The sequence below is a fragment of the Erythrolamprus reginae genome, chromosome Z (assembly GCF_031021105.1).
Source record: "Erythrolamprus reginae isolate rEryReg1 chromosome Z, rEryReg1.hap1, whole genome shotgun sequence".
In the NCBI taxonomy this organism is placed as follows: domain Eukaryota; kingdom Metazoa; phylum Chordata; class Lepidosauria; order Squamata; family Dipsadidae; genus Erythrolamprus; species Erythrolamprus reginae.
This window is the reverse complement of record NC_091963.1, coordinates 3,792,012-3,814,608: the sequence shown is the minus strand read 5'-3', so window position 1 is coordinate 3,814,608 and position 22,597 is coordinate 3,792,012. Positions and strand designations below refer to the sequence as shown.

Below are 22,597 nucleotides of genomic sequence, written 5' to 3'. Positions count from 1 at the left end.
AGAGATAAAATGCAAGTAGAAGTAAAATTTATAATTAAAATATATGGAATATACTTAGATTGGAATGTAATGATCTGTAAACAATATGTAAATGAGCACAGTTATATAAAAATTATAAATATTTGTTTAATGAGAAAAATATAATAAATATTTATTTTTTAAAAAATAAGGATTTAGAGAAGGCATATGTACCATGGATCTCCAAAATAGCTGAGCTCTTGTCATCTACCGCATCACACATGTATGTTCCTTGGTCTTCGAATTCACATGTATGAATGATGAGACGTCTCTTGGTTCCTCTAGAAGAGATAGCCATCTTTTTACTTGGGCGGATCTCTGCTCCGTTCTAAAATCAAGACGTCCACAGAGGAGTTTATTGACAGAAAATTTTACTGGATCCAAGTTTTGAGACAGGTCCTGAGATACAAGTAGTCCTCGACTTACAACCATAATTGAGTGCAAAACTTTTATGTCGAAGTGAGCCCCCATTAAATGAATTTTGTTCCATTTTACAATCTTCCTTGCCACAGTTGTTAAAAGAATCAACATAGTTGTTAAGTGATTTTGCCTTTCAGAAAAGGTGATTGCATGACTCAAAGACACCGCAACCATCATAAATATGAGTAAAATGTCTGAATTTTGATCACTTGACATGGGAATGCTGCAAAGGTTGTGTTAAAAGTGGCCTTATGTTACTTTTTCAGTGCCCCTGTAACTTTGAACAGCCATTAAATCAGTGGTTCTCAACCTTTCTAATGCCGCGACCCCTTTAATACAGTTCCTCATGTTGTGGAGTCCCCCAACCATAAGTCGAGCGCCAATTCTCCCAACAGAGCTTGAAGCTGATTGGCAGGAAGGTCAGAGGGACGCCCCCACGGTCAACGTCTGATTGGTCGGATTGTAAAAATAAGTTTCGAAGCTTTACTTCCTAACACCATGGGAAATTTGTCTTTTCCCACGGTCTTAGGCGACCCCTGTGAAACGGGCGTTCGACCCCCAAAGGGGTCCCGACCCCCAGGTTGAGAACTACTCCATTAAATGAACTGTTGTAAGTCGAGGACTAACTATTCCCATGAAGCCGTAGATTCAATCTTACAAGACAGAGGTTCAAGCAACTTCAGACATTGAAGAGAAGTACACAGCTTATATCGAATAAATTCAATACCTTACGCCACTTCACTTCCACATTGGGCCTGGAAAGTTCGCACTCGAGGGTTACGTCATCCTTGTTCTGAACTTTGATGTCTTTTAAAGGTGTGATGATTTTCACAGGAGATTCTGCCAAGGAGAAATAACATGTAAGCAACTGAAATGTTAGCCATATATCAGGGTAAGTTTCTTAGCCTGGTCTGCCACTGGCCAAAATATTATCAGACGTGAAGATAGATTGATTAATTAATAATGCAAAGATAAATTTTACTTATGCATTAAAAAATTGGTCACTCTCAGATATAAGGTCAGGAGATAATTAGAAAAGAGTGAAATCACCTTCCAGGTAGTTTCAACTTACAACCAATTGTTTACTGACTATTCAAAATTATAATGCATTGAACTTTATATTATATATAATATAATATATATTTATAAATACTGTATATATATATTTATATACAGTATATTATAACTTTAATACTAACCGCTCCAAACTTGACTGTAAAAAATATGACTTTAGCAATCAAGTTGTCCAAGCGTGGAACTCATTACCGGACTCCGTGGTGTCAACCCCCGACCCCCAACATTTTTCCCTTGGACTGTCCACGATTGACCTCTCCAGATTCCTAAGAGGTCAGTAAGGGGCGTGCATAAGTGCACTAGTGTGCCTTCCGTCCCCTGTCCAATTGTCTCTCCTATATCTTTTCTTTATCTATATCTAGAATCTTTTCTTACATTCATATATCTCTCCCTCTTTTCTTCATCGGCGTATTTTATTCTCATATCTCTTCTTCTATCCTTTCCTTGATATATTTTACTACATGTATATTTTCTTCAACCTTCATTTTGTATTGGACTAAATAAATAAATAAAGAGAGGGGGGGAAGAAAGGAAGGAAGGAAGGAAGGAAAGGAAGGAAGGAAGGAAGGAAGGAAGGAAGGAAGGAAGGAAGGAAGGAAGGAAGGAAGGAAGGAAGGAAGGGACTGGTGACCGGTTTCTACACTTACTTACTTACTCACTTACTTACTCATTGGATTTATGTGCCGTCCCTCTCCGAGAACTCGGGCAGCTTAAGATTGACGATTGTTGTAGCATTCCCACCCTTAAGTTATCAGAATCCATGATCCCTCATCAGTGTTAGGAGTGAAGGGGAGTTGGAGGGGAGGGTGAGGAAAAGGGTGGGGAAAAACTTTTATTTATTTTTTATTTATTTTTATTTATTTATTTATTTTGTCCAATGCACAATGAGGGTTTTAGTGGGTATATATCTATATACACCTAGTAAAATACATGATGAAGGTTATAGAGGAGATACTCATAGTAAAATATATTTATGAAAGAATAGAAAAGAAGATATAGTAATAGAACATATCAATGAAAGAATAGAAGAAGAGATATAGGAATAGAAGAAAGGAATAGGAGATATAGGAGAGCAATAGGACAGGGGACGGAAGGCACTCTAATGCACTTGTACTCGCCCCTTACTGACCTCTTAGGAATCTGGATAGGTCAACCGTAGATAATCCAAGGGTAAAGTGTTGGGGGTTTGGGGATGACACTACGGAGTCCGGTAATGAGTTCCACGCTTCGACAACTCGGTTACTGAAGTCATATTTTTTACAGTCAAGTTTGGAGAGGTTAATATTAAGTTTAAATCTGTTGTGTGCTCTTGTGTTGTTGTGGTTGAAGCTGAAGCAGTCGCCGGCAGGCAGGACGTCGCAGCATATGATCTTGTGGGCAATACTTAGATCTTGTTTAAGGCGTCTTAGTTCTAGGCTTTCTAGGCCCAGGATTGAAAGTCCAGTCTCGTAGGGTATTCTGTTTTGAGTGGAGGAGTGAAGGGCTCTTCTGGTGAAGTATCTTTGGACATTTTCAAGGGTGTTAATGTCTGAGATGCGATATGGGTTTCCAGACAGATGAGCTGTATTCGAGGATGGGTCTGGCAAAAAACTGTGGTCTTTGGTGTTTTCTAAGCTTGCTTGTTTCTTGCAGACATTTCGTGATCCAACTAGGCAACAACATCATAGTGCTGGAAGTGAATGGGGTTGTGGAGTGGAGGAGGAGGGGGCAGGGGGAGGAGCAGGGGGGGGAGGACGACGACTGTGGGTCCTTGATGCTCTCTGAACATGGTGATTTTGCAGACATTTCATTACCCAACTAGGTAACATCATCGGTACCAGCAGGGAGCGAGATTTGCTCTCATTTTATATACTAGTCACTCCCCCGTCAATGGGAGTATTTTGGTACTTTCTTGATTAGGTTGTTCTTTATTGTATAGAGGGTGCAGTGGTTAGAGTGCAGTACTGCAAGCTATTTCTGCTGATCACCGGCTGCCAGCCGTTTGGCAGATCGAATCTCAGTAGGCACAAGTTTGACTCAGCCTTCTGACCTTCGAAGGTCGGTATAATGAGGACCCAAATTGTTGGGGGGCAATATGTTGACTCTCTGTAAACCGCTTAGAGAGAGCTGCAAAGCACTGTGAAGAGGTATATAAGTCTAAATGCTATTAGTTTCTGTTTGGGATATTATTCGCTGTTTGGTGTTAAACTTTGCTTATTTGGGAGTTGCTTACTTGTCAGGAATATTGTGATTATTTATTTATTTATTTTGTCCAATACTCAATGAGGGTTTTAGTGGGTATATATCTATATACATAGTAAAATACATGATGAAGGTTATAGAGGAGATACTCATAGTAAAACATATCTAAGAAATAATAGAAAAGAAGATATAGAAATAGAACATATCAATGAAAGAATAGAAGAAGAGATATAGGAATAGAAGAAAGGTATAGGAGATATAGGAGAGCAATAGGACAGGGGACGGAAGGCACTCTAGTGCACTTGTACTCGCCCCCTTACTGATCTCTTAGGAATCTGGATAGGTCAACCGTAGATAATCTAAGGGTAAAGTGTTGGGGGTTTGGGGATGACACTATGGAGTCCGGTAATGAGTTCCATGCTTCGACAACTCGGTTACTGAAGTCATATTTTTTACAGTCAAGTTTGGAGCGGTTAATATTAAGTTTGAATCTGTTGTGTGCTCTTGTGTGGTCGTGGTTGAAGCTGAAGTAGTCGCCAACAGGCAGGACGTTGCAGCATATGATCTTGTGGGCAATACTTAGATCTTGTTTAAGGCGTCTTAGTTCTAAGCTTTCTAGGCCCAGGATTGAAAGTCTAGTCTCGTAGGGTATTCTGTTTCGAGTGGAGGAGTGAAGGGCTCTTCTGGTGAAGTATCCTTGGACATTTTCAAGGGTGTTAATGTCTGAGATGCAATCTGGGTTCCAAACAGATGAGCTATATTCGAGGATGGGTCTGGCAAAAGTTTTGTAAACTCTGGTAAGTAGTGTGAGATTGCCAGAGCAGAAGCTACGTAGGATTAGGTTTACAACTCTTGAAGCCTTCTTGGCTATATTGTTGCAGTGGGCTTTGGCACTTAAATCTTTTGTTATTAGTATACCAAGGTCTTTAACTGAGTGGGGATTATCTGTGATAATTTGATTATTCAGATTATTTCCCTTCTACCCATGTTCTCTCTCTCGTGTATTCTCTTTGCTCTTAACTTTTTGATTGTCTCTTTTAAATGTTGTGTAGGTGTTGTTTATCTCTATGTGTCTGTTGATGGCTGAATGCCAGGTTTCCCGCAATTCTCCAGCATTTATCTCTGGTTTATCTTTGCATTTGGGTACGGTTTGTGTGGCTATGGGACTGAGGACTATCTACAATTTAAAAGTTGTCTTAACGCCTACCTTTCACATTAAGCCTGCCTGTAGTGTGAATTCCTTCAGCTTTGAAGGAAATAAGAGCTGAATCCTCCAATGTCAAGGATGAGAGGGTCAGTATGTGCTTCTTCCCTTGGACGGATATCTGGCAGTTGTCCTGAGACTTGAGACGGAGACCATCCTTCATCCAAAGTGCTTCTACGTCTTCATGGGACAATTGCACCTCAAAAGTGACTGATTCCTTCTCGTGAACATCTGTCGGCTCCAAGCCTTTGACCAGTTTGATGGGCCTCACTAGGAAATGGAATAAGATGGATGAGAAACATTTGGGCCAAAAATCTCAGAATCACTCTTCAATTGAAATTATAATTATTATAAGTTTATTTAATTATAATATATTAATTATAATAAGTTTATTTAATTCGACTTCTATGCCGCCCAGTCCCAAAGGACTCAGGGCGCTTTTCAATAATAATATAAATTCAAAAAACATAAAAAAGAAGTCAAATATTCAAACTAAAACTATAAAACCCTGATTAAGAACCCATAATTAAACAATCAAGACAATGTGCATATGCATACCATTCATACGATTTGGCCATGATAGTTGTTAATGCATGGCCCGCCAGGCCTGTTGACAAAGCCAGGGTTTTGTGGCCTTACAGAAGGCAGGTAGGGTGGGAGCAATACGGACATTGGGGGGGGGTTGATTCCATTGAGCTGGGGTGGCAACAGGGAAGGCCCTCCCCATGATCCCGCCAACCTGCATTATATCCCCATCATCAATGTCAGAAGAGTTTGCTCTCTGTCTATATACATTCATTCATTCATTCATTCATTCATTCATTCACTCATTCATTCATTCATTCATTCTCTATGGAATTTCCGGTGCTTTTTAAGCTTGGCTATTTTCTCCCAGGTCTCATGACTTAACTAAGTAATATTATCAGTTCTAGATCTAGCAAGAATATCCTCCAGCTCAGAGAGCACCAAGAAGGAATTTCCCAATCATGAGAATTATGAAGGGGTAGAAAAACCTGAAATCATGGGATCTCCACCCTCAAAGGTTTCCAAGCAAAAGTTTGACAACTATTGATCTAGGATAGTTCTGTTGTGGCCCGTCTACGTCTGGCACAGAGGGTCACGGATCCCGAGGATCGAGGTGCACAGAGGTGCACAGAGTGACTCAGAAGAGGAGAAGTCTCTTCTTGATGCTAGGGCACGCAGAACTACTAGAAGGCAGGAATGGTTAAGCAAGAGGAGGTCTCTGCATGAATAGATCTGTAGAACAATTGGCCACGCCCTTAGACTGTTTTAGGCTTAGTCACGTTATGATTCCGTGAAGAAGTCAACTTTCATGTTGTTCCAGCTGTTCGCTCGCATTTCTCTCTTAGATATTATTGTTTCAATGATGAATTGAAGTTGGACTAATTATATCCAGACTTTCTGTCAACTCAGAGTAAGTCCATGAATAAAATTTGTGTGATCAAAGAAATGATCTATTTGTTTTGGTTTCTGCTTGGACTCTGGCCCATTATGGGAATGCTAATTAGCAGCTGGCACCTAATAGACTTATTTCCCAATTTTCTGAACTTTTAAAACCAAATCTCACTGGTCATAAAATGTTATAAGTAAAAGCTTAAGTCTTGTAAAATCAGTGTGTGGGGGCATATTTCACGTGGGGGGCTTGTCGCTGGGACAAAACAGGATCAGGGCTTCCTGGCTGATCTAGAAGCTCTCCACTGCACCCTCCAACAGTCTACAATTCTCACAAAGTTTGCATTCCTCAAAATTGATCCCGAGAGAGGACTTACTATCTACAGTGACCTTGGCTTGTGTCTTGTCATGGAGAGTCTCACAGGAATAAAACCCACGATCGTCACAGGATGCGCTCTTGATCACCAGGCAGTGCTTTGTCCCCTGGGCCTGGATCTCCAGATTGGCTGTTGGATGAAGGACACTCGCGTTCTTCGTCCATTTCACCTGTGGAATCGGCTTGGATAGCTCAACTTCGAGGACAATCATTTGTTTCTCTTCCACAGCTTTGGCCTCCAACTTCTTCACGAACAACACTGGCGCTTCTGATTATGAGAAATACCAAACGGATCAGGTAGATCAAAAGCACAACAGATACAGGCAGTCCTTGTCTTAAAACCATTTGTTTAGCCACCATTCCCAGTTACAACAGCACTGAAAAAAGTGACTTAAGACCAATCCTTGCACTAACAACCATCACAGCATCCCCACAGTGACCTGATCAAAATTTGGATGCTTGACATGTGCGAAAAGTCCTGATTTGCAACCATTTGTTTAGTGACCATTTGAAGTTACTACGACACTGAAAAAGTGACTTATGACTGTTTTTCACACTTCTGGCCATTGTAGCATCTTCAGAGTCAGATGATCAAAATCCAGACTTTTGCAAATGGTTTACGTTTATGACAATTACAATATCCTGTGATTCTGTGATCTGTAGTGATGGGCGAACTGAACCCGCACAATTCGGGTCCGTACCGAATTTTGCGGTGTTCGGTATGCCAAACACGAACCTGTTTTCAAACTTCGGGCAAAGTTCAGGGTCGTGTTCGGCGTTCGGAGCTTTGACGTCACCGGCAGGTTGCTAAGGACGCCAAGGTGATCACTTCCTGGATTCCATGGTATCCAGGAAGTGATCACCTTGGCATCCTTAGCAACCTGCCGGTGATGTCAAAACTCCGCCCCTGGAATCTCTTCGTGGGAGGGATTCCCCAGCTCCGTCAAAGGGAGGTCTTCACGTAAAAATAAACATGTTTATTTTTACATGAAAGGACCGCCCTTTGCTTGCAGCGCCGCTGCGGTGTCCTTTTTCGTAAAAATAACAATGTTTATTTTTACATGAAGACCTCCCTTTGAAGGAGCTGGGGAATCCTTCCCACAAAGAGATTCCGGGGGCGGAGCTTTGACATCACCGGCAGGTTGCTAAGGACGCCAAGGTGATCACTTCCTGAATTCCATAGAATTAGCAACCTGCCGGTGACGTCAAAGCTCCGCCCCTGGAATCTCTTCGTGGGAGAAATAATTATCACATTTGGCAACAGAAATTTTGGGTCCAATTTTGGTCGTAGGTCGAGGACTACTATTTTGACGATGGCTGCAGTGTCCCACTGTTACATGGTCACCATTTGCTACTTTCCCAGCAGGCTTTCATCCAGCACAGTCTGGATTTGTTTAACAACCTCAGCAATGATTCACTTAATGACTGCAGTGATTTGCTTAGCAACCATGATAAAAAAAGGTCAAAAAATGTGTCACAGTTTACTTAACAAGTGCCTTGTTTAGCAATGAAATTGTGGTCCCAATTTATTTATTTGATTTCGATTTTTTTTATTTTTCTATTTTTATTTATTCAATTTTTTTGATTTTTTTTCAATTTATGGTTATAAGTCAAGGATTACCTCTATTTAAAAGTGAGAAAAACTTTTCACCCTGTGTTCATATTTTTCTCAACTGGGAAAGCTTTTAAAACTTACAATTTCTTCTACCATCTTATTCTGGGTAAAAGATGATGATGATGATGATGATGATTATTATTATTATTATTATTATTATTATTATTATTATTATTACTACTATTATTATTATTTATTGGATTTGTATGCCACCCCTCTCCGGAGACTCGGGGCGGCCCAACACAAAATAATGTTTTTATCGAGCCAATCAGGATTTTATGATTTTTCTCAAATGAAAACATACTTTGTAAGAAGAAAACTAGCACTACGGAATGACGACTGTTTTGAAGATCTCACTTTGAGGCACTGGGTTTCTAAAGGTAGTGAATCTGTTTTCCCCATTAACTTTGCTTGGCAGAAGATCACAAAACAGGATCACACGAACCCTAACATAAATAGGAGCCAGTAACTTCAAACGGTCAGTAAATGAATGGTTGTAAGTGGGGGGCTACATATTTTTGCAAACAAGTCACTTCTCCCTTTTTAAATCGATCTGACTCACAAGGACAGGAAGGCAGGGTGTGTTGTGGGTCCCATCTATTAATGTTGTATATCTATGGAGAAACCATGAAAAAGGCTTCCTGGGTTTTGGTTTCCTCTTTAAGGAACAACATTCACCTTGAGGGGTGGGGAGGTACAGGGTATTTTGATATTATAAGCTGCCCAAAGTCTTAGTTGTGTGATTTTTTCCCCACACGCCATCACTCTACTAAACAAATAAATCCTTCAACACTGTCAGACTTTTTACTAAATCTGCACTTCTATTTCTACTAGTTTTTTCTCATCATTCCTATCATCCTTTTCCTCCCACTTAGGACTGTATGGCTGTAACTTGTTGCTTGTATCCTTAAGATTTTTTATTAATATTGATTGTTTCTTCATTGCTTATTTGACCCCTATGACAATCATTAAGTGTTGTACCACAATGATTCTTGACAAATGTCTCTTTTTCTTTTATGTACGCTGAGAGCATCTGTACCAAGACAAATTCCTTGTGTGTCCAATCACACTTGGCCAATAAAATTCTATTCTATTCTATTCTATTTTGGTGGTCACATAGTTTAAAAAATAAATAAATAAATAAAAACAATATAAAGTAAAATACAATAGTAAAATACAATAAATAAAAAATAAAACAAAGTAAAGTATAAAATAAACAAACTAAAACTAAAGTACTGTATTTATTTATTTATTTATTTATTAGATTTGTATGCAGTATACAGTAAAAATACTATAAAATAAAACTAAACTAAAATACGATAAAAATAATGAAATCAAAATAAATAAAATAAGATAAAAAATTATAAAGTACAATAAAATAAAAATAAGTGAAAATCAAATCAGATAAAAATTAAAGTACTGTACTATAAAATAAAAAATAAAATAACATTGACAAAAAAATTAAAATGCAACAAATAAAAAAATAAACTGAAATAGACTGAATAAAACAATATAAAAAGTAAAATGATAATATAAAATGCAATATAAAATAAACAACAGTTGAAACCTAAGGGGGAGCGTCCAGAAATGAGATCCCACACCCGGACATGTCCTTCCATCTCTGATGGACACCCATCCAGATGCGGTCTGGATGGGTGTCAACCACTTACCTTCCACTCGGAGGTGGGCCCGGCTCTCTTCTCCCTCGGCTTCAGCTGTGACTTCCCCACTGTCTTGAACTGTCAGTTCAGTGAGGGTGAGGCTATGATTGACATCCCGATGAGAAATGACATATTTCTTGCTGGCTTCGATCAGGGCCCCACGGTGGCTCCACTTTAAAGATGCGTCACTAGGGGAGACGGTGCATTCAAAAACCGCCTCTTTGCCTTCTTCTGCCACAACCTTGGAGAGGCCCTTGACAAACTTCACAATACGAGGAGCTGAAGAATAGACCAAGATACACTTTACCCTTAGATTATCCACGGTTGACCTATCCAGATTCCTAAGAGGTCAGTAAGGGGCTAGTACAAGTGCACCAGAGTGCCTTCTGTCCCCTGTCCTATTACTCTCCTATATCTCCTATTCCTTTCTTCTATTCCTATATCTTCTCTTCTATTTTTTCATAGATATATTTTACTATGAGTATCTCCTCTATAACCTTCATCATTTATTATTTATTTATTTATTTATTGGATTTGTATGGCGCCCCTCTCCGGAGACTCGGGGCGGCTAACAGCAATAATAAAACAGTGTACAATAATAATCCAATACTAAAAACGATTTTAAAAACCCATTAATATAAAAACCAAACATACATACAGACATACCATGCATAAAATTGTATAGGGGGAAAGAGTATCTCAATTCCCCCATGCCTGGCGGCAGAGGTGGGTTTTAAGCAGCTTACGAAAGGCAAGGAGGGTGGGGGCTATTCTAATCTCTGGGGGGAGTTGGTTCCAGAGGGTCGGGGCCGCCACAGAGAAGGCTCTTCCTCTGGGTCCCGCCAAACAGCATTGTTTAGTTGGCGGGACCCGGAGAAGGCCCACTCTGTGGGACCTAACTGGTCGCTGGGATTCATGCAGCAGAAGGCGGTCCCTGAGATAATCTGGTCCAGTGCCATGAAGGGTTTTATAGGTCATAACCAACACTTTGAATTAATATAAGACCGGAAACTGATCGGCAACCAATGCAGACTGCGGAGTGTTGGTGTAACATGGGCTTATTTGGGAAAGCCCATGATTGCTCTCGCAGCTGCATTCTGCACGATCATGTATTTTACTATGTGTATATATATATATATACCAACTAAAATCCTCATTGTGTATTGGACAAAATAAATTAATTAATTAAATAAAATAAAAATACATATCACATGGAGGGTGGGGCAGGGAATGTTCTTTTGTGGTCCTTAATGTGGTCTCTCAGCTGCAGATTTTTGTTGGAAAGTGACAATGAGCAATTTCTCAATCAGTGCTCAATGCAAATAGTACTAGTGCTACCAAATATGACCCAATTGGAAAATAAGCCCTAGCAGGAATTTTCAAGGTGCACGTAATATAAGCCCTACCTTGAAAATAAGCCCCAGTTAAGATCAGCCAGATAGACACATTTTAGTACCGTAATTCCCTGAAAATAAGACCAGAAAACCAGAAAATAAGGCCTAATGCATCTTTTGGAGTAAAAATTAATATAAGACCCGGTCTTATTTCCAGGGAAGCACTGTAGAAGGGAGTGGGGCTTCCTCTCTGTTTATGTACAAGTGGTTTGATCTGGCTTATCACTCTGGCTTATTAGATAAAGAAAGAAGAAACCTCACTCCCTTCTAGCACTGATGATGTTACCCAGCTGGTATCATGAAACATCTTCAAGAAAACAGCCAAGCTCAGAGAGCACCAAGGAACCCACAGTCCTTAGCACTTTGCAATGCAGTGGTTAGAGTGCAGCACTGCAGGTTACTTCAGCTAACTGCTAGCTGTAGTTCATAAGTTCAAATCTCACCACCAGCTCAAGGTTGATTCAGCCTTCCATCCTTCCGAGGTGAGTAAAATGAGGACCCAGATCATTGGGTAATATGCTGATTCTGTAAACTGTGTAGAGAGGGCTGTAAGAGCACAACGAAGAGGTATATAAGTCTAAATGTTATTGCTAGTATATACCCCTTCATAGTACTTTTACATTTATTTTATTTATTTTATTGGCGGACCCCAGGGGAAGAGCCTTCTCTGTGGCGGCCCCGGCCCTCTGGAACCAGCTCCTCCCAGAGATTAGAACTGCCCCTACCCTCCTTGCCTTTCGTAAACTCCTTAAAAGCCACCTTTGTCGTCAGGCATGGGGGAACTGAGATATCTCCCCTGGGCCTATACAATTTATGTATGGTATGCTTGTGTGTATGTCTGCTTAAAAATGGGGTTTTTAAAAAATATTTTAAATTGTAAATTATTAGATTTGTCATGAACTGTTTTATTGTGTTGTGAGCCACCCCAAGTCTACGGAGAGGGGTGGCATACAAATATAATAAATAATAATAATAATTATTTATTTATTTATTCAATTTTTATGCCACCCTTCTCCTTAGATTCAGGGCGGCTTACAACATGTTAGCAATAGCACTTTTTTTAACAGAGCCAGCCTATTGCCCCCACAATCCGGGTCCTCATTTGACCCACCTCGGAAGGATGGAAGGCTGAGTCAACCTTGAGCTGGTGATGAGGTTTGAACCGCTGACCTTCAAATCTTCAAGTCAGCTTCAGTGGCCTGCAGTACCGCACTCTACCTGCTGTGCCACCCCGGCTCATTACATCCTTTTCTAAATGGTTTACAGAGTCGGCCTATTGCCCCCAACAATCTGGGTCCTCATTTTATCCATCTTGGAAGGAGGGAAGGCTGAGTCAATCTTGAGTCAGTGAGATTTGAACTGCTGAACTGCAGCTAGCAGTTAACTGAGGCAGCCTGCAGTGCTGCAGTTCTCCCGTCTATTACTGATGAAGTACCTGTGGGCGTGACTTGAAGGGTGCATTGGTCATTCCTTGTCCCACAGGAATATTCTCCCTTGTCCTCAGCCCGCAAGGAGGAGATAATCAGCACTCTCTTGGCACCAATCTCCTGCATCAGGCACCGCTTGCTGGGTTTGAGGACTGTTCCGTCCTTGCGCCACACAACCGTTCCTTCGGGCTGGCTGAGTTCACAACTCAAGCTCAAGGTCTTTCCGAGCTCAGCTTTTATGGGCTCCAGCTTTTTGGCAAACTTCACCGGTACTTCTGCAGGAGAATTGGAAGATAGAAAGAAAATAGGTCAAAAGAAAGATCATATAGTATTTATTTAGATATTTCATCCTGCTGTAAACACCATAATACCAGTTACCAGAACAGATGTCCAATTAATACATTAACAAATTAATAAATAAATGTCCAGTGGTATAAAATGTGCTAAACACAGAGGGTCTCAGTGTCCAGTCAACGAAGCAGTGGAAGTGATGTGCCGGTGCCTGGAGGCTGTTGGGGTCTGGATGGGTGTCAACAAGCTCAAACTCAACCCAGACAAGACGGAGTGGCTGTGGGTTTTGCCTCCCAAGGACAATTCCATCTGTCCATCCATCACCCTGGGGGGGAATTATTGACCCTCTCAGAGAGGGTTCGCAACTTGGGTCTCCTCCTCGATCCACAGCTGACATTGGAACACCATCTTTTGGCTGTGGCGAGGAGGGCGTTTGCCCAGGTTCGCCTGGTGCACCAGTTGCGGCCCTATTTGGACAGGGAGTCACTGCTCACAGTCGCTCATGCCCTCATCACCTCGAGGTTCGACTACTGCAATGCTCTCTACAAGGGGCTACCTTTGAAAAGTGTTCGGAAACTTCAGATCATGCAGAATGCGGCAGCGAGAGCTATTGTGGGGCTTCCTAGATTCGCCCACGTTTCTACAACACTCCATGGCTTGCATTGGCTGCCAATCAGTTTCCGGTCACAATTCAAAGTGTTGGTTATGACCTTTAAAGCCCTACATGGCAATGGACCAAAGTACCTACGGAACCGGCTGCTACCTCACAAATCCCAACGACCGATAAGGTCCCACAAAGTTGGCCTTCTCCGGGTCCCGTCGTTTGGCGGGCCCCAGGGGAAGAGCCTTCTCTGTGGTGGCCCCGGCCCTCTGGAATCAACTCCCCCCGGAGATTAGAACAGCCCCCACCCTCCTTGTGTTTTGCAAATTACTCAAGACCCACCTATATCGCCAGGCATGGGGGAATGAGACACCTCCCCCAGGCTTTTATATTTTATGTTTGGTATGTATGTGTTGTATGGTTTTAATTGTTGGGGTTTTATATATGTTTTCTTTTAATATTAGATTTGTTTACTGTTATATTGTTTTTAATATTGTTGTGAGCCGCCCCGAGTCTTCGGAGAGGAGCAGCATACAAATCTAATAAATTGAATTGAATTGAATTATTTGATGGATACATGTTTGGTTTAAGGAAGATATATTTCTAAGCTTGGAATCGTATGTAACAGAAGATACAGTGTATGTAATTCGAGGTTGGACTGTGGGATCCAATGATAGACTCTGAGCTGGGTTGGTTTCTTGCAGATGTTTCATGACCCAACTAGGGAACCTCATCAGTGCTAGAAGGGAATGGAGGAGGAGGAGGACTATGAGCTTGGTTGATCTCTTGCAGACATTTGATGACCCAAGTAGGAAACATGATCAAGCCCTTCTCTCTTCTAATTATTTTACTTATTGATTGATTGATTTTGTCCAATACACAATGAGGGTTTTAGTGAATACTGTATACACATAGTAAAATACATGATGAAGGTTATAGAGGAGATACTCATAGTAAAATATATCTAAGAAAGAATAGAAGAGAAGATATAGGAATAGAACATATCAATGAAAGAATAGAAGAAGAGATATAGGAATAGAAGGAAGGTATAGGAGATATAGGAGAGTAATATCTAATTCAATCACGAAATATCTGCAAGAAAGCAACCAAGCTCAGAGAGCCATAAGGACCCCATGGTCCTCTTCCTCCTGCTCTTTCTCCCCACTCTCTGCAAACCCTACTCTCTTCTTGCACTGATGATGTCTCTTAGCTGAGTCAAGAAGCATCTGCAAGAAAGACCCCAAGCTCAGAAAACAGTATAGACCCCACAGTTTGTTTGTTTGTTTGTTTTGTCAAGTACATATTGGTGATATACAGAGATAAAATATATTTAAATGCATGATATTAGTAAGAGAGAAATATTAGGACAGGGGATGGATGGTACGCTGGTGCACTTATGCACACCTCTTAGGAATTGGGAGAGGTCAACAGTGGATAGTCAAAGGGTATTATTTATTTGTTTGTTTGTTTGTTTGTTTGTTTGTTTATTATTTATTTATTTATTTATTTATTTATTTATTTATTTATTTATTTATTTATTTATTTATTTATTTATTTATTTATTTATTTATTTATTTATTTCAATACACAATGATAGTTTTAGTGGGTATATATATATATAAAAAACCCATCCACTGAACGGATCCTGAAACACAGCAGGCAATTGCTGAGCCATCAAACCACACCCAGCCACCCAGTATTTATAGAAGGAAGGCAGCTCAGGTCTCGCAGTGTTCACCCTAGAACAAGGACAGAAACACCAGCCAGAAGATGATGAGTGGGACCTCATCGAAACGTCACCAGAAATTTCCAAATCCTACACGGGATGGGGGGCTTCCTAGCAGCCCCCCAAACCCGGGTTGGGGGTCCGGGGGGTGCTGGCAAGCCCCCCATGCCGGCAGCGACGTTTTAAAACAGCGGCGTGGCTTTCCAATGAGTCCCGAAGACAAACGTCAAACTTCCGCGTTTGTCTTCGGGACTCATTGGAAAGCCACGCCGCTGTTTTAAAACGTCGCCGCCGGCATGGGCGGCTTGCCAGCACCCCCCCGAACCCGGGTGAGCAGCGAGCGAAGGGCAGGTGGCCGGGCGAAGGGCGGGGCGAGCGGCGAAGGGCAGGCGAGCGGGTGCTGGGGAGGGCTTCTCGCTCTCCCGCCAGCAAGAGGGGGAGCGAACGGCGTGGGCAGGCTGCGGACAAGCCGTTCGCTTGGGCCGCTTCCCAGCTGAGTACTCAGCTGGGAAGCGGCCCGAGCGAACGGCGTGGGCGGGAGAAGGGCGCGCGAGCCGTGGGCGCGCGGGCAGGCAGGCTGCGGACAAGCCGTTCGCTCGGGCCGCTTCCAGCTGGGAAGCGGCCCGAGCGAACGGCGTGGGCGGGAGAAGGGTGTGCGAGCCGCGGGCGCGCGGGCAGGCAGGCTGCGGACAAGCCGTTCGCTCGGGCCGCTTCCCAGCTGAGTACTCAGCTGGGAAGCGGCCCGAGCGAACGGCGTGGGCGGGAGAAGGGCGCGCGAGCCGCAGGCGCGCGGGCAGGCAGGCTGCGGACAAGCCGTTCGCTCGGGCCGCTTCCCAGCTGAGTACTCAGCTGGGAAGCGGCCCGAGCGAAGCGGCAGCAGCGAGGAGTTTGCGTGGGCGGTGGGGAAACTCCTCGCTGATGCCCGCCAAGAGGGGGAAGACCTAGGGAAGCCGCCCAGCAGCTGATCTGCCCGGCGCCATCTACGCATGCGTGCCCATAGAAAAAAAGGGCACGCATGCGCAGATGGCTAGTGCACTTGTACTCACCCCTTACTGACCTCTTAGGAATCCGTATAGGTCAACCGTAGATAATCTAAGGGTAAAGTGTTGGGGGTTTGGGGACACTATGGAGTCCGGTAATGAGTTCCACGCTTCGGCAACTCGGTTACTGAAGTTCCGTACTTGGATCGTGAAATGCCTGCAAGAAGGACTCCATGCTTAGAGACCACCAAGGACACCACAGATCTAGCGACTACTGACTTACACAGCTCTAGACCCCAAAGAGTTTAGGATGACTTCTTTCCTCTTTGACTGATCTGGTGTTTCTGTCTCATGTGAGTTGGCCTTGCAACTTTCAGCCAAATTGCTTTGACATTTCAGGATGGCCACCTCTGCTTGTCTCTCACCTTCCACCTTGAGTTGGAACTGCTGCTTCTCACTCTTAACTTCGCAGGTGTACAGACCGGCATCTTTGGTTTCGGCCTTCTTCACAATCAAGGTCCTGGCCGCCTTGTCCCTCTTGACCTCATAGTTCTTGCCATCTTGGATCTCAACTCCGTCCTTGAACCACTTGACCTCAGCATCCTCAGGCGATACCACGGTGGAGAAGGCAACCTCCTTGTGCTCCTCAGCAACAAGGGTCTCCTCCTGAGCAGCTTTTCTTTGGAGTTTGACCTCCGGTTCTGGAAGAGCAAAGGGAAAATAAGTACAGCTGAGTCCTCAACTTATGACAACACTTAGGATGGGGAAGTCTGTTGCTAAGCGAGGCAGTTGTTAAGTCAGTAGGGAATCCAGCCCCCCACCACTACCATCACCAATACCTCATAGAACATAGAACAGTAACATAGAAACATAGAAGACTGACGGCAGAAAAAGACCTCATGGTCCATCTAGTCTGCCCTTATACTATTTTCTGTATTTTATCTTAGGATGGATCTATGTTTATCCCAGGCATGTTTAAATTCAGTTACTGTGGATTTACCAACTACGTCTGCTGGAAGTTTGTTCCAAGGATCTACTACTCTTTCAGTCAAATAATATTTTCTCACGTTGCTTTTGATCTTTCCCCCAACTAACTTCAGATTGTGTCCCCTTGTTCTTGTGTTCACTTTCCTATTAAAAACACTTCCCTCCTGGACCTTATTTAACCCTTTAACATATTTAAATGTTTCGATCATGTCCTCCCTTTTCCTTCTGTCCTCCAGACTATATAGATTGAGTTCATTAAGTCTTTCCTGATACGTTTTACGCTTAAGACCTTCCACCATTCTTGTAGCCCATCTTTGGACCCGTTCAATTTTGTCAATATCTTTTTGTAGGTGAGGTCTCCAGAACTGGACACAGTATTATTCCAAATGAGGTCTCACCAGCACTTTATATAGCGGGATCACAATCTCCCTCTTCCTGCTTGTTATACCTCTAGCTATGCAGCCAAGCATCCTACTTGCTTTCCCTACCGCCTGACTGCACTAACATAATAGACGAGATCACTTCCCAAAGTAACTTAGGGCATATAAAAGCCTCCGAATATAGAATAACAGTGTTGGAAGGACCTTGGAGATCTTCTAGTCCAACCCCCTATTCAAGCAAAGGACCCTATACCAGTGATGGCAAACCTATGGCACAGGTGCCAGAGGTGGCACATGGAGCCACATCTGCTGGCACACAAGTCGTTGCACTAGCTCAGCTTTAACATGCATGTGTGTGCCGGCCAGCTGATTTTTGGCTCTCACACAGGCTCTGGGAGGGTGTTTTTGGCTTCCGGGGGAATGGGGAAGCCTTTGGAGCCTGGGGAGGGTGAAACATGAGCTTACTGGGCCCACCAGAAGTTGGGAAACAGGCTGTTTCCAGCCTCCAGAGGGCCTTTGTGGGGTGGAGGAAGCTGTTTTCGCCCTCTCCAAGCATTGAATTATGGGTTATTATGAATTATAGCGTGCATGCACACTCTTTTAGCACCCGAGGAAAAAAAGGTTCGCCATCATTGCCCTATATCCACGATGGCAAACCTATGGCACACAGAAGAACATAAGAACTTAAGAGGAGCCCTGCTGAATCAGGTCAAAGCCCATTGAGTCCAGCATTCTGTGTCCCACAGTGGCCCACCAATTGTCCATGGGGATCTTGAGCAGAAAGAGGAGGCAAGACCCTCCCTTTCCCTTGACCCCCAACAAATGGGACCCAAGGGAACCCTGCCTGCCTCAACCAACATAGAGATGGCACTTGGACATCCGTTTCAATAACCACCTATGATACACTTGACATCCATGAATCTGTCTAATCCTGCCTTGAAGCTATCCAGGCTGACAGCTGTCACGACCTCTTCTGGAAGGGAATTCGATCAACCAAGGACCCTCTGGGGGAAGAAATATTTCCCTTGATTTGTCCTCACTTTCTGACCTATGAGCTTTAGGGAGGGCCCCCTCGTCCTAGTATTGTGTGATAGAGAAAATAATTTCCCTCTGTCCACCTTTTCTATCCCATGCATGATTTTATACACTTTTATACATGGACCTCGGGTAGCACGTGGAGCCCTCTCTGCAGGCACACAAATCGTCACCCAGCTCAGCTCCACCATGCATGCGCGCACATATCCCACCAGCCAGCTAATTTTGGGATATCTGCCACGCATGCGTGGAGGGTGGGGCACATCCCCAGGCTCCGAAAGGTTTCCTTGAGCCTCCTGGAAGGCGAAAACGGTCTCCCCAATGCTCCAGAGGTGGGAGCATGAGCGGTCATGTGCTCATGCACAGGGGGAGGACAGGGGTTCACCCACGCATGCATGGGGGCTGGAGGGAACGCAGGAGATGGGGCACATTGGGGTAACACGCACGCATTACATTATGGGTGCCGGCATGGGTGCTGTCACATGCGCGCACGCAATAAGAAAAACCTATGCCAATACTTCACTATTTCATCCTGCACAAACGTCTATCCAATCCCTCCTTGAAAACCTCCAGTGATGAAGCACCCAGAGCCTTTCCTCTGATTAATTGTTTCCATATCAGGAAACCTCTCCTTAAATTCCAGGTTGCCTCTCTCCTTGATTAGTTTCCATTCATTGCTATTATTATTATTATTATTATTATTATTATTATTATTATTTATTAGATTTGTATGCCACCCCTCTCCGGAGACTCGGAGCGGCTTACAACAACAATACATAGTACAAATCTAATGGTTAAAAAAGGACAGTTTAAAACCCTTATTATATAAAAACATTAATGCATCCCGAACAAACCATTACATAAAACGAAACGGCCTGGGGGAATCAATTTCCCCATGCCTAACGGCAGAGGTGGGTTTTAAGGAGTTTACGAAAGGCAAGGAGGTTGGGGGCAGTTCTAATCTCCGGGGGGAGCTGGTTTCAGAGAGTCGGTGCCACCACAGAGAAGGCTCTCCCCCTGGGCCCCGCCATTGTTTAGTCGACGGGACCCGGAGAAGGCCAACTCTGTGGGACCTAACTGGTCGCTGGGATTCGTGTAGCAGAAGGCGGTCCCAGAGATATTCTGGTCCGATGCCATGAAGGGCTTTATAGGTCAAAAACAACACTTTGAATTGCGACCGGAAACTGATCAGCAAGTAATACAGACTGCAGAGTGTTGGTGTGATATGGGCATATCTGGGGAAGCCCATGATTGCTCTCGCAGCTGCATTCTGCACAATCTGAAGTTTCCAAACACTCTTCAAAGGTAGCCCTATGTAGAGAGTGTTACAGTAGTCAAACTTTTGTTATGGCTTCAGGGACTTTGGAGAATAAGTTGACCCTCCCCCTCTTCTTTGTGGTGGCCCCTCAACTATTGGAAGGCTGCTATCATATCATCCGGAGCCCTTTCCTTTGATAGGTTAGACATACAGATAATCCTTGACTTACAACAATTCTTTTAGTGTACATTTGAAGTTGCAACAGCCCAGAAAAAAGTAAGGAGGTAGCACAGGATGAATGATATATACCAGAAATAACTGGATAAATAATTAGAAAAAATTTGATTAATTTGACTAAGAAATTGGCATTTGATATTGTATTGTGTTATATTTTAATTTGAGGTATGTAAATTGGAATCTCTGTAAGGTGTGAAAAACAATAAAATATTTATACCCCCCTAAAAAAGAAAAAAGTGACATGACTGTTTTTCACACACTCCCTTGCAGCATCCCCATGGTCCCGAGATCAAAATTTGGAGGCTTGGCAACTCACTTAATAAATGTCTCACTTAACAACATAAATTTTGGATTCAATTGCAGTCATATGTGGAAGATTACCTATACCCTCACGTCATTGTGAAACTATCCTTCTGATGGGTCTGTAATATGGCAAATGATTTAGCGTTACTAGATAAATGGTCAAAGCAATGGAAACTGCAGTTTAATGTTTCCAAATGTAAAATAATGCACTTGGGGAAAAGGAATCCTCAATCTGAGTATTGCATTGGCAGTTCTGTGTTAGCAAAAACTTCAGAAGAGAAGGATTTAGGGGTAGTGATTTCTGACAGTCTCAAAATGGGTGAGCAGTGTGGTCGGGCGGTAGGAAAGGCAAGTAGGATGCTTGGCTGCATAGCTAGAGGTATAATAAGCAGGAAGAGGGAGATTGTGATCCCCTTATATAGAGCGCTGGTGAGACCACATTTGGAGTACTGTGTTCAGTTCTGGAGACCTCACCTACAAAAAGATATTGACAAAATTGAACGGGTCCAAAGACGGGCTACAAGAATGGTGGAAGGTCTTAAGTATAAAACGTATCAGGAAAGACTTAATGAACTCAATCTGTATAGTCTGGAAGACAGAAGGAAAAGGGGGGACATGATCGAAACATTTAAATATGTTAAAGGGTTAAATAGGGTTCAGGAGGGAAGTGTTTTTAACAGGAAAGTGAACACAAGAACAAGGGGACACAATCTGAAGTTAGTTGGGGGAAAGATCAAAGGCAACATGAGAAAAAATTATTTTACTGAAAGAGTAGTAGATCCTTGGAACAAACTTCCAGCAGACGTGGTTGGTAAATCCACAGTAACTGAATTTAAACATGCCTGGGATAAACATATATCCATTGTAAGATAAAATACAGGAAATAGTATAAGGGCAGACTAGATGGACCATGAGGTCTTTTTCTGCCGTCAGTCTTCTATGTTTCTATGTTTCTATGGTATGTTGTGTGCACGTTTATGGGTTTTTAGTTTTAATTATTAGATTTGTATTATATATTGTTTTTTATTACTGTTGTGAGCCGCCTCGAGTCTACAGAGAGGGGTGGCATACAAATTTAATAAATAAATAAAATAAATAAATACATGATGCAATCTGGGTCTTTTCAGCAGCTGCAATGCACTATTAGAAAAGGAGAAGAGACCTCACCTGCTACGTCCACCTTGAAGGTCACTTTCTGACCTCCTGCTTCACAGGTATACTGTCCAACGTCCTTGGTCGCCACTTGCTCCAGACAGAGTTTGCGGGTGGTTCCATCTGACTCCATCTTGACATGTTTGCTGATGGGAATGGGTTGTCCATCTTTGTACCATTTCACCTGAGTGTCCGAAGTGGCCACCTGGCATGTCAAAATGGCATTCTCCTTCAGCACTGCCTTGACTTCCTCTTTTATTTTGTCCTTATTGGTGAAGACTTCAGGAGGTTCTGTGAAGTGGCAGGAAAGAGGTGTTGTCAACTTGCATATCAAGAATCAAGTTTTAACTTCTTTATCTTGTTTCAATATCTACCTACCACTACCTATCTAACTATTCCTTCATTACCTCATCTATTCAACTCCATCTGCCCATCTCTATATGTTTATCTTTATATGTACCTGTCTATTCATCAAATCATCCATCCATCCATCCTTCTCCGCCCCCTCTCTCCTGTTCACACATCATATTCATTCACCTCTATGTCTGTCTTTCTCTCTTTCTGTCTGTATCATCTATGTCAGTGTTTTTCAACCAGTGTGCCGTGGCACACTAGTGTGCTGCGAGACATGGTCAGGTGTGCCGCGAAGCTCAGAGAGAAAGAAAGCAAGAGAGAGAGAAAGCAAGAGAGAGAGAAAGCAAGAGAGAGAGAAAGCAAGGGAGAGAGAGAAAGAAAGCAAGAGAGAGAGAAAACAAGAGAAAGAAAGAGAGAAAGAGAGAGAGAACAAGAGAGAGAAAGAAAGCAAGAGAGAGAGAGAAAGAGAGGTAGGGAAGGAGAGAGAGAGAAAGACATAGAGGGAGGCAG

At 42.8% G+C, this 22,597-nt stretch overlaps 1 protein-coding gene across 1 annotated transcript in view; it reads right to left on the bottom strand.

The window, feature by feature from the left end:
- OBSCN (obscurin, cytoskeletal calmodulin and titin-interacting RhoGEF) overlaps positions 1–22,597 on the bottom strand; it is a 334,659-nt gene that overhangs the window by 246,755 nt on the left and 65,307 nt on the right. The window contains 8 exon segments of the mRNA XM_070766937.1: positions 193–346; positions 1,166–1,278; positions 4,901–5,167; positions 6,688–6,954; positions 9,972–10,241; positions 12,792–13,058; positions 16,807–17,082; positions 21,749–22,024. Of these exon segments, the coding sequence (XP_070623038.1) occupies positions 193–346; positions 1,166–1,278; positions 4,901–5,167; positions 6,688–6,954; positions 9,972–10,241; positions 12,792–13,058; positions 16,807–17,082; positions 21,749–22,024 (1,890 nt within the window).